The 12,746-nt window shown below is 27.8% G+C and overlaps 2 protein-coding genes across 2 annotated transcripts; both read right to left on the bottom strand.

Moving 5' to 3' along the window:
• Positions 1–651: 651 nt before the first annotated feature.
• LOC120083635 (uncharacterized) lies at positions 652–2,163 on the bottom strand. The gene has a single exon (XM_039039469.2). It carries the CDS (start codon positions 1,914–1,916, stop codon positions 972–974), a length of 945 nt encoding a protein of 314 aa, XP_038895397.1. The 5' UTR covers positions 1,917–2,163; the 3' UTR covers positions 652–971.
• Positions 2,164–7,627: 5,464 nt separating this feature from the next.
• On the bottom strand, positions 7,628–10,046 carry LOC120083545 (Carbohydrate-binding X8 domain superfamily protein). Its single transcript, XM_039039342.2, has 4 exons — positions 9,865–10,046; positions 9,427–9,753; positions 8,103–8,133; positions 7,628–7,982 (listed from the first exon to the last, which is right to left on the bottom strand). Exons 1-4 carry the CDS (start codon positions 9,920–9,922, stop codon positions 7,874–7,876), a joined length of 525 nt encoding a protein of 174 aa, XP_038895270.1. The 5' UTR covers positions 9,923–10,046; the 3' UTR covers positions 7,628–7,873.
• Between the last annotated feature and the right edge of the window lie 2,700 nt (positions 10,047–12,746).

Raw genomic sequence — 12,746 nt, 5'->3', positions numbered from 1 at the left:
CAAACAAAAGATATTTTTAGGATTTTTTCTTTAAAGGTCTCAATAGAGAAACAAAAGGGGAAACGGGAATAGTTATCCGTAGGGACCCGCTTCCCCGGGAAATCTTTGCCCTGTTCTCGCCTTTAGATGGCGGGGATGGGGAAAATTCCCCCATCGGAACGGGGAACCTGCCCCACCCCATTGTCAACACTACTCACCCCTATTTTTTTTTTTTTTTTTTTTTTTTTTTTGTCATTTTCCTTTTCTTTTTTAAAAATGAAGTTAACATGACTTCTAGGTCTTATTGAAAATGAAGATTTAATCAAACCACTAATCAAAGGTAAAAATGAAGGTCCTATTTGTAACCGATTTCATTTCTTACAATTTCTTAAATACAATGATTGAATCCTTAGTCAAATTCGAAAAACAAAAACAACATTTTGAAAACTATTTTTTTTAGTTCTCAAAATTTAGCTTAGTTTTTTAATTTGGAGGTAGAAATAATGTCCATAGACTTAATTTTCATAAACAAAACTAAAAATAAAATGATTACCAAACGAACCGAAACTTTTCAAATCTGAAAACATAATTAAAAAGACATTCTAAAGTTGGATTACACCATTAAATTTTACGGGGAATTTATAATATACACGGAAGTTTCACAAGCATAAATTTTATGTAACAAATTCATGAAATTAACAACTTTATAAGTTGAACAAATCTCTATACTTTAGAATATAATAAAGTTCGATTACAAATAAAATCTAATCCACGAAACAAACACTCCCAATACTATGTCAAGTGGTCATGCATAGTCAGCAGAGGTCAATATATACATACATAAATACATGTATATATTTACGAAGAAGGCACGTGACATGCACGGTACATTAATTAATCATTTAATCACTCAAATCATTAATTAATACGTGCTTGAGCTAGTTTTGTAATTAAAAAAAAAATCCTTCTTTTTTGTTTTTTTTTTAAATAAATCATTCCAATTTCCACGCATAAAGGAAAAGGCAGAACTCGGTCTGGTGAGACGAGTTCATGCTGCGAGTCGAGTAATAAATACTGCCGTCCTCACTCGGCTCCAACCCGGCGCCTCCGCCTCCGCCGCCGCTACCTTCCTTGTCGCTTTCCGATTCGGCTGGACCGGGTTTAAAAATAAACAATCCATGACCCGTACCCGGGTTAGTGAAGAGCCAATCATGAACATCCCAGAGGATTTGAACCGATTGCTTGTTAACAACAACCGTTTGATTTCCCCTAAATTTCCACTGCAAATTCTTGACCTGAACAAGAACAATCCCGTCTATACTAATCCACATCTCCGGATCTTTAGCGCCGGAAGTTGAAATCTCAACAACAATATCACATTCCTTACGCCGATCATCAAATTTAGCCCTGGTTGAAAAGCATTTCTTCGCAAAGACATTTTCCTTTTTGTAAATCAAAATCGCTTCAACAAGAGCAGGTCTAGATTTAGTTCTTTTATAAGCTTTCTTCTTGTAATCTCCCAAAAGCAAAACGACTTCTTCGTCGGAAACTAAAGCGACGTAGAAATCAGAGTGAGGTTCAGGACCAGTAGAAAATTTAGCAGAACGAACGTCCCAATAAATATCGATTTGATTACCGTCTAATTCTAGGGATTTGAAGCCTTTTTTGCTCCAAAAATGCCAAGGCTTGACGTCGATTTTGTAATTGCAATGGAAATCGCCTTGGAGACTCTGGATTGTGATGGTTAAAGTGTGGTTCATGAGATTTTTACACCATAAAATGGTGACGTTGCGCCAGTATCCGGCGATGTTGGCCTGGTAAAAACAGGTGACGGTGCTTTGAGCGGTTTTGTTGGTGATTGGTTCTTCGGTGATTTTCTCGGCTAACGGAGGTGGATTAGCGAGGGATTGAGAGCGCATTGAGCGGCTAAAAGACATGGTTGGAAGAAGAAGAAGAAGAAGAAGAAGAAGAAGAAGAAGAAGAAGGAAATGGTTGCATGGATGGAGGAATTAGGAAGATTCATTCAAGCTTGAATTTGGAATTGGATTGTTTTGATTTTGGGAAGAAAGGGGGGATGTGACAGAGAGAAGGTTAGGGTTTTGTGGAGAAATTTTCTGAAGCTTTGAGGTGGAGAAGAAGGAGGTTAGGGAGGAAGAAACGGGTTTGACATTCGACAGTTGTTTTTATTTATTTATTTATTATTGTTATTTTCTGTATTAATTTCTTTTTTTATCTATCCCATCCTAAAATTATATCTTTCCACCTTTTTACCCACCTTCTAGTTTTCCACCTTCAAATCCTTATTCCTATTTCTCCATTTATCGGGAAATTTTTAAAATTTTTCATGTTCTATCTTGGTTGAAAAAGTCATTTTGTTGAAAAAGTCACTTTTGTCCCGATATTTAAAATATCTAATTTTAATCTATATATTTTCAATAAATCTTAAAATTTAATTTTAATTGTAATCCACGTATTTTCTAATAGCTTAAAATTTAATTTTAATTGTAATCCACGTATTTTCTATTTTCTATTAGCATTTTTTATTGTGAATATGAACATATTCACATGTGTATTTTTTAAAAAAATATTTTTGTTACTTAAACAATTTTGGTAAGAGTTGACTGATTAAATTTTAAATTATTAACAATTAAGGACTAAAATTGAATAAAGTAGGGACGAAAATGATATTTAACATATATATATATATATATATATATATATAAACTACTGTTTAAGTTAGTTTTTTTTATTTATTTTAATTTTCTAGTTTTTTGTTTTATTTTAATTTTCTAATATAATAAATTTTATAAAAAAAAACATTAAAATAATTTTTTTAATTGTTGATTTAAATAAATATATATATAACAATAATAATAATTTATTACCTAAAATTTACAATTTCAATATAAATACTAATTTTAGTTAATTTTAAATAATAAAAATAATAAAATAAAAAACGGAATGGGACGGGGATAAGGATGGGGAGTGCGTCCCCACTCCCGAACTGTTGCCATCCTTACCTACAGTCAAATATAGTAAATACTATTTCAAAACTTTATTTTCTACCATATTTACTATTTGTCACTCGTCCTTTATTTTCTTCTTTGAAAGTGTAACCTATTTTCTATTCAAATAAAAATAGTTTACACTTCAACACAAATATATAATCTATATCCAAATACTAACATCATAAATAGTTATAATAATCAATTTAACATCTGAACACTAATTTGGTATTCATGAAGTATACATCCATTTTGAAAAGAAGTATGTATTATATATTACTCCATATATGTATATGTTTAGCACAATTTAATTATTTCATTTTTGTTTGATGGGTCAATGTACTCTCTTTCTAATTAGAGTAGCTTTTGTTTGTTATGATTCAATGTTATCGATGTAAATCTTGTTGAGATTTTATGGGTTTTTTTTTTTTCCAAAAAATATATATAAATTATTTGTTAGAAGTTTAGGAAAAATATCTTTCATTCTAAAAAAAGGAATATATTTTTCATAAACAATTAAATGAATAGAAAACTTATAAGAGAATATATGTAAAAAATACATAAATATGGAGGATGAGTTTGAGACTTGTAAATGGTCAGTGTGTGTTTGGCTAAGCTATGAAGCACAGATACTTCAGGTAAGACAAAGAATCTGTATTAAACATGTATTGATACTTCCCAGATACATATCCGACCGTACGATTTGACGTATCTATTTCTACACATATTTTTTTAAAGAAAAAAAAACAAACAATTCATCTTTTTAAAAGAAAAAAAAACAAACAATTCATCTAATATTTTCCAATCTAAAACTAGACAACCTATTTAAAAAACTCCCTACTCGAGTCCAAAACTAAAAGGAAAAATAAATAAATGACGGACCCAACCCTAGACTAGAATCATCTAATTTACATCTTCACATTCGAGTCCCACAAAGTTCACCAAAATATAAACCATTTGGATATCTTCAACAATTTAATGAAGAAATTCTTCGTTTATCTTCATACTTCTCACTCTGATCTTTCTTCTTTGCAATGCGAGTAATTGCATTTTATTAACTATTGTACTTCAACATCTTAGATGTTACTTTTTTTTTTTATTGTTATTAACTTGTATGCTAAATTTATTTACATTCTAGATTTTATTAAAAAAAAAGAAAATGTATTTTCAACTTATCAATATCCTTGTTTTTTTTATAAATATATATATAAAAAAATGATATAAAAAATGACGCATTCTTAGACGTATTCATATCTTAGTTTTTTAGAAATTGACGAATCGCCGTATCCGATCATATCCGTATCATGTAGTCGTATCTGTGTCCGTGTGGATCCTACTACTAAAAAAAGTCAATTTTATATCTTATCAACTCCTTATATCGTGGGTTCTAGGAGTTCACAACTTCTTATACTTCATAACATATAGTTAAGATTATCTCATAATAGAATAATTATTGAGTTGGTTTTATAAAAAAAAATTAAAATTTTGTTTGGTAAATTTTAATATAATAGAAAGCTTCCTTGATAGATAGTACTAAATTGTGTGATTTTGGTCTCATTTGGTAATACCTTTTGGTTTTTGGTTTGAAAAGTAAACTTATTTTCTCTCAATTTCTTATATAATTTGCATATCTGTGAAGTGCAAAAGTTGAATTATTAGCTAAATTCTAAAAAAAAGCGAGTTTTTAAAAACTATATATATATTCAAAGAATTTTAGAGGTGATAGAAGTGCTTATAGATTTAATTTTTAAAAACTAAAAATCAAAAACTAAGATCCTATTATAATAATTTTGTTTTTGGTTTTTAGATTTTGAAAATTAAGTTCACTTCCTCTCCATTTCTTACAATGATTTGTATCTTTTCTAAGTACAATGGTTGAATTTTTAGCCAAATTAAAAAAAAAAAAAAAAAACAAAAACAAGTTTTTAAAAGTATTATTTTAGTTTTAAAAAATGGTTTGGTTTTTTAAACCATCGGTAAGAAATGAAAACAAAGAAAGAAATTGGAGGTGGAATTAGTGTGTATGAGTTAAATTTTAAAAAAATAAAATAAAATAAAAATAAAAAACTGAAAGATTACCAAATGAGGTATAAATGATTACCGACCTTAATATTTTAGTTTTATGGAACAAAGTAGGCTTATTTCACTAATTTTTGCATAATTATTTATTTCATAATTTATTATAAGATAATTATTTAAGATTTTATATGATTTAAGTTAGCACCTAATTTGTTTGGTTTAAATTATTATTAATAGAAAAAACTAAACTACTTGATAAAAGGGTAAGAAATATAATTATTATATATATAAAAAAAACGAATCAATCAAGATTGGAATAGACGTGGGAAAAAAAATATAAATATAGAAGGAATAATTTAAGTTTTGCAAAGACTTGAAAATGTGACACTTTTTATGAATGTTTGGTAAAAAATTTGGTATCTATTCATTTTTATTAAATTGAAAAGTGATTCTTGTTGAATTTATAAATAATTTATTTTACCTAACTGCCTCAATTAAAATTCACTTATAATTGCTTTTTCATTGCAAATGCAATTTCAAATAGAGTTGTAATTGCCTAATTCACTACTTTTCTTTAATTAATTCAATTTAATTTTTTCCGTAAACTTTCTTTGAAGTAGTTATTTGATTTATTTTTCTTACTCTTTTTCCGCCATATATGACTTTATTTATATAGTTTTTGATGCCTATGTGACTTTATTTTACGTCCATATCAACATATATGGTTGCATTATGATGAATTTAACTTTTGTTAAATATTTATTTTTCAAATATAACCAAGCGATATTAGTTATATTATCTCATCAAACTAAGCTATATTCCGAGTAATTATTTGACTAAATTTATTTAACAATTCAAGATATGATGACAATAATGACAATGGAAGTGATAAATTATAAATTGATATGTATTATTCTATGTTTGAATTTCAAATTTTCATATTCTACTTGTACTTAAAAAAAGCAACAATGTTATCGACTTGAATTTAGATGAATTATCATTATCAACACATTAATATTTAATATTATATCTTTTATAATGAATCTAAAAATAATATGTAGAGTTAATCAAAACTGAATTCATAATAATAAAATATTAACTTATTAAAGACACAAAAATATATAAAAATTCAAATTCTAATAAGTTATTATATAAGTTATTCAATCCCTTCATACATAATTTAGCTTCAAGAGAATGCTATATTTATATCCATGCTCAATCCAGTTCTAGAAATGCTAATTACATAACTAAAATTAATTTCATTGGCTTTTAGAGAGTGTTTTTTCTAATCAAGTAAAAGCAAAGTACACTATAAATTTTTTTCTTAAAGTAGTTTCAAAATTTCAAATTCACTTTTAATTATTCAGCCAAAAAAAAAAAAAAAAGAGATTAAAAAATAAATTTAATGGACGAAAAATAACTCTTTCATCATAAAATAAGGATGTGGCCCCATAAAATTAAATCTTTCAAAAGCTAATTTTTGAAAATTTAGCTTTTTTTAGTTTTTCAAGAACATTTTGTTTGATCACTAAAATTTTAAAATATACTTCGAATTTTTAAAAAATGTAATTTTTTTAATCCTTAAATTTTTATAAACATAGATTTGAAGTCTTCGAAGTTTTTTTTTTTTTTTTTTTTTTTTTTTTTTTTTTTAAATTTTAAATAACCACGTGACAATTTAAATTAAAAGAATATTTAGTCTATTAAAATTATTTTTCAAATTTAAAATATCATATAATTATTTAAAATAATAAAAAATATTTCGAATATCTGTCAAACGTATTTTTTAAAATTGATAGACTAAAAATTTATATTTGAAAATTCAATGATCAAATGCACATATTTTTAAAAATTCAAATACTAAAAAAATACATTTTGAAAACTAAAAAACCAAATATAGTTATTCTTCCAAATTCAAAAACTAAAAAGGTAAGAGTCTATTTGATAAAAAAATTTGAAAATAAGAGATTTCAATGAAAACTAAGCTGTATTTCATGTTTTCAAATACGTGTTTGGCTACAGATTCAAAAATTGAATTATAATTAAAATAATGGTTTAAAATGTATTTAATACTATATATTTCTAAATTATAAAACTAGTTATAATTATCCAATAATATTTAGTAGACAATAAATTATTTATTAATTAATTCATAATATGATTTATATAATAATTATTTTATAATATTATATAATTTATAAAACATCACATCATACATATTATATTTTTATAAAATAAATGAGTTCTAATGTGATATATTATATTTCTAAATATTTTTTTATTTTTATTTAATATAGCTCTATATTTTAAATTTAAAATTCAAAATCAAAACATAAAAATATTTTTTAGAATTTGTTCGGTTTAAATCACATGATTGAAAATAGATTTCAAAAATAGAATTTGGGTTGTCAACCAAATAAATATTTGTTGAACTCAATAAATCTGAAAAGATAAAATAAATTACAAATTCTTTACCAAACATACTCTAATTTTCTCTTTTATTCTTTCTTCTTCATATGAATGGGTACACCGTATGCAAATAATTATTTGCCTCCATCGCTAAGAAACAATTTTCTCTCTTAAATGGATGAAAGAAAAACCCAAAATAAAAATAAAGGCAAAGATTAAACAAAAAGTAAGAATAAATTCAGAATAATCTTGAAAAATGAGGCAGAGAGATCAAACTAGATTCCTAAACCATCGACAAAGAGAAGAATAAAACTAAGAAAAAAAAATCATAACAATTTACAAAATGCTAATTAATTAACTCATCCTTTTGTCTCCTTTCCTTCCATCCAACATAAAATCAGATTCACTTGGCTTTTGTCAATTAAAATTAATTAATTAAGCTTAAGCCAAAACCAAAATAATTATGAGCTTCCAAAATATAAATTTAGAAGCATGAAAACCCCACAAAGCAACTTCAGGCAGATATGGCTTGGACTGTTCTTGAATTTTGAAGGTGCCGAGCTTGTTGAACTGAGGGTCATTTTCCAAAAAAGAAAAACTCTTCAATGTTATTTTATGAATAATATTTAGTGAAGTTTGTTTTTTTGTTTTTTTTTTTTTTAAAGAAATATTATATTATTATTGTCATACCTGGATGCTGAATAGTCACATTTCCCATAACCTGTAAAAAGAAGAAAAAAAATGTAATGAGGAATGGTTTATTACATTTAAGTTTGAAAAAAAAAAAACATCCATTTTCAAACTTGATTTAAATATTGTTTTTATTTACGTCTATTTGATAACTATTTGCTTTATAAAAATTAAATATATAAATATCACTTTCATTTATTGATTACAAATTTATAATAAATAAAAGTAATAAGATGTCATGTCTAGACTTTAAATAAAATGATCTACTTATCACTTTTTTCTAAATTTTCAACTCAAAGCATAACTTACTAACAAAGACATCTCTAACTCCCATCAAAAGAAATAGATGATTCGAATCCTCTCATGAGAGGGTTCGATAGTCAATATTAAAAATTAATCAATATCTCTAATATATTTTGTAAATACCAACCAAACATTGAAAAAAAACACACACATTTATCTCAACACAAATACATATACTAATCACAGCATATGTAACTTACTTTCAAAAGTAAAAAATAAATTATTTTAAATGATTTTTTGTTTTATATAAATACTCATCAATATCAATATTTTCTCAATATATCCATAAAATAAAAAATATCCACATTGATATTTTAAGTCCTATTTATTAATCATTTTATTTTCGAATTTTGGCTTTTGAAAATTAAGAAATCCTCATTAGGCCTCTCCTATAAAGAAAGGAACACCCATTACACCTCCAGCCTTCTTTTCTTTGTATATTTTTTTTACTAATATTTTAAAAGATCAAGTCAAATTACAAAAAAAAAAAAAAAAAAAAAAAATCCTGTTTTTTATTTTTAAAATTTACCAAGAACTCAATTTAGAAACATGAAAATCATTGTAAAAGTTAAACATAAGTTAGAGTTTTTGGTATCAACTTCTAAATGATTAAGGATAAACAAATGAATCTAACATTTTGCTTTATACAGTATCGTATTAAAGATGATCATATATATCGTAATCCAAGAAAATGACCATGTCTATCTCGCTATCCTCATTTTTCTCTTGGTTAGCTATGCTTTCACCATGAATATTGCAATAGAGTGGAGAAAAATGAAGACCTGGACATAACAATCGAGTTAGAGCTACTATAAACATAATCATTCCTAATGCAATACTATTAAAAAAAAAAAAAAACTAGGTGGAAAGTTAGATTTCATTTATAGTTTTAGAGACATCATTAATTATTTAAATTAAAAGGCCGAGAATGAATCGTTGTAAGTACAAAAATCTCCATAAGTCCCGATATTTGAGCCAACCTACATAATTCAAAGTTATTGAAGAGAGAGAGAGATTTTACTTGGGTTATTTTTGGTCAGAGTGGCACAACCACCAAAATTGCAAGCAATATCAGAGTTGCCATTTTGTTGATAATAGCTATTAAATGCATAAGAAGCATGAGACAGTAGCGTATCCGGTTGATAACAAGGCCCTCCCTTTTGAATGGCTCTACAATCCGCTTTCCCCAATCCACACGCCCAATCCAACGCATTCTGCAGATCAATCTGCGAAGCTCCAGCCTTTGCCACACACCACGAAGTCCCATCTAAAAACGTCGTGTTCCCTTCCGGCGGCGTCATTGCCGCCGTCGTCACCGCCATTCCCGCCTCCGCCGCTGTCCCTCCCCCTAACGAAAACCACAACACTTCAGTCAATATACAAAACAGAGGACTCTGTTTTCCTGGTTTTAGAATGTTAATGGCATAAAGATGAAGTTTTGGTAAGAAATAAAACATACCCAGAAAGAGATAATGTAGAAGGAGGAGGATCTCCAAAACCCAGATTTTTCTTTTCATTTTTATGGGGTTTTGTTTTGAGGAAAAGAAAAAATCTCTGTGGGTTGGAAGTTGGAGGGTGAAAATGGAGGAGGAAATGGGGTTATATAAATGAAAGGATTTTTGTTCTTTTGGGGGTGAAGAATAATTAGTTTCTTCAAATGAAATTTATCTTCTTTTTCTTTCTTTGTTTTCTTTTTATTTTAATGAATTTTTGATGGGATTTAACATTTATGCAGAATGTACGTTGTTGCAGAAGCTAAGCAGCTACTTTTTGATAGAACAACAGAGAGGGATTCCAAAAACTTTTCAATAGAGCTTTTTTGAGAAGCTGGTTTCGTTTTCTTTCCCTTGAAACAAAAATTAATTACAAATTTAATTTTATGTTTTAAAGCCACTTTTAGCCAAGTGAAAGGTACTTCATCAATGGTATTGTAAAAAGTGGAGTGTAGTTAATTAACGTGCACCCATTTCAAAATTTGTAATCAAATCCTATAATCTAATTGAAGAATAGAGAGTTGAAAATTACGTGAGATCTACTGTTTTTACCGTTGCAAATATTGTTACTTCAACCGTATAAAAATTATAAATTTGCCATATTTGTTGTTACATTTACCTTTAACGTTATTGTTATCTTTACCGTTACGGTTAAATGATAACAGTAAATATGGCCTAATTTCCATTTGATGCATGTTTTTTTAATAACTTCAATTTATCTAGTCAAATTTCATGGATAATCTTTGTTGTTAATAACTATTTAACATGTGGCAACCAACTATATGTATTAATTAGTTGAACTAGCTCACGTTTCCATCTTTTGTTTCATCTAAAAAAGTTACTCTTTTGAAGTCTCAAATTTTGTCCTTTCACAAAACTACTAATTATTTACTAGCAGAAAAGGGAAAGAAGGGGATATTATCTAATTTGGTTTCTTTTTTCTTTTATACATTAGGTATGAATTGTAACTGCTACTACAGTATTGTTGGCTAAATCTTTTAGGGGATGTTTGTTTCAAGGGTTGAGATAGTATTAGTTAAGCATCATAAGCTCAACCCTTTGGGGTATGGATTTTGAAAGTCTTGGCTTCCTAAATCATTTTCTCGTGGGTTTGAATAGTGTTTACTATTCATATCCATGGGTTACTTTTTTTTCTTTTCTAATTTAATCTAGGAAGTATGTCGGCCAACCTCCGGACACCACCTTCAATGACCACCGCGGCCAACTCCAGCAGCCACCTCCAGCCACCACCTTCAATGACCACTGCGGCCAACTCCAGCAGCCACCTCCGGTGACCGTCGCCGACCAATTCCGACCATCACCTCCTGCGATCGTCATTGGCCAACTTCGGCCGCCACCTTGGTGATCGTCATCAACCAACCTCCAATCGCCACTGGCCAACTCTTACCATCATCGACCAACCTCTGGCAACCACCTTCCCCCCTACACAGGCGAAATTCCAATTACCAACTCTATTGGCTACCCTCCGACTGCCACCTCCGGCGAGCTCCACCAACCAACCTGGAAAAATATTAATAAAAATACTCTTAGTATATAACAAACTAGACAAATTTGTATATAAAAACACTTTTAAGAAAGAATTGCAATACATGTATGTTTTTTTTTTTTAATTTTTTTTTTATTTTAACGAGTTTTTATCAAAAGTGTTTAATTAAAAATGAATTTTTGAAAGATATTTTTTTTTAAATCATTCCAAACACGCTAATAGATTGCAATGGTATAGTTATATTTATTTAGGTTATATGTGTAGAACTATATATGTTTGAAAGCTCTAATTTAATTTAATAACATTTTAATTTTTTTTTGTTGGTCAATTTAACTAGCTCGAAGACTTAGAATCTTTTTCTAAACGTAAAGATTTAAAATGTTAAAACAATTAACGACCAAATACAAACTAAAACTCAAAATTATGATTTTTTATTCCTCAGATGTAATTTGATAAGAAAAAAGTATAGTTTTTCAATCATTGAATTTAATATTAAAATACTAGTTTATTTCAATTTTAATATTAAAATTAATAAAAAGTATAGTTTTTCAATCATTGAATTTAATATTAAAATACTAGTTATTTCAATTTTAAGTCAGCGTATTATGGTAAAAAAACCATCATTTTCAAATGAGTTAAAGTGACAAAAGTCTATGAAATTTTATTTCAAAATCTAGTAAGATTAAAATATCACATTATTAAAACAATAGATTAAATAAAATTCTAATTTTAGTGAAAATTTCTTTTTAATTTTTTTTAAAAAATATTCTTCTAATTTTTTTTAGTTTATTTTAAGCTTATCTATATTAAAATAATTAAGATGACATATTTAAACTAATCTAAAATCTAACCGGTGATTAAATACAAGAAAATATTTCACAAACTAGATATTTATAAATCCACACTTGGGCTACTTAAGCATGCACTCCAAACACAATTTTCTTAAACTCAGACTGTCTAAACCTCTTAGTCTAATCCCCTAGGCTTAACATTTCTAGGTTTAAGATTCAAAACTTGCACGTCAAACACCCCGTTTAGAGACAAAATATCTTGCAGCTTGTCCTGTGGCATGTAAGCACATTAGTTCGATCTATGCAGTTTCTATCGAAATATAATTTCGTTATATGTGGTTGCTGCTTTCTATATCCCTATTGAAGAAGATTTTCTTCCTTTCCGAAGTTATTCTCGTTGCAACTCATATATATTTGGTGGGTTGCTTTCTTTTAAGGTTAGTGTATTTGTCGTGTGAAAGTGTATTTTTAGTGAGAGTGTTATTGAAAAGAAAGTGTGTGAACCTCACTCTAAGGCTGTTGCCTAGAGCCATTGAGGTTGGCTGGAAGG

The sequence above is a fragment of the Benincasa hispida genome, chromosome 8 (assembly GCF_027475165.1).
Source record: "Benincasa hispida cultivar pf3 chromosome 8, pf3_genome.v1.1, whole genome shotgun sequence".
NCBI classification, from domain to species: Eukaryota; Viridiplantae; Streptophyta; class Magnoliopsida; order Cucurbitales; family Cucurbitaceae; genus Benincasa; species Benincasa hispida.
The sequence above is the reverse complement of the archived record's forward strand: the minus strand, read 5'-3'. Positions and strand labels throughout refer to the sequence as shown.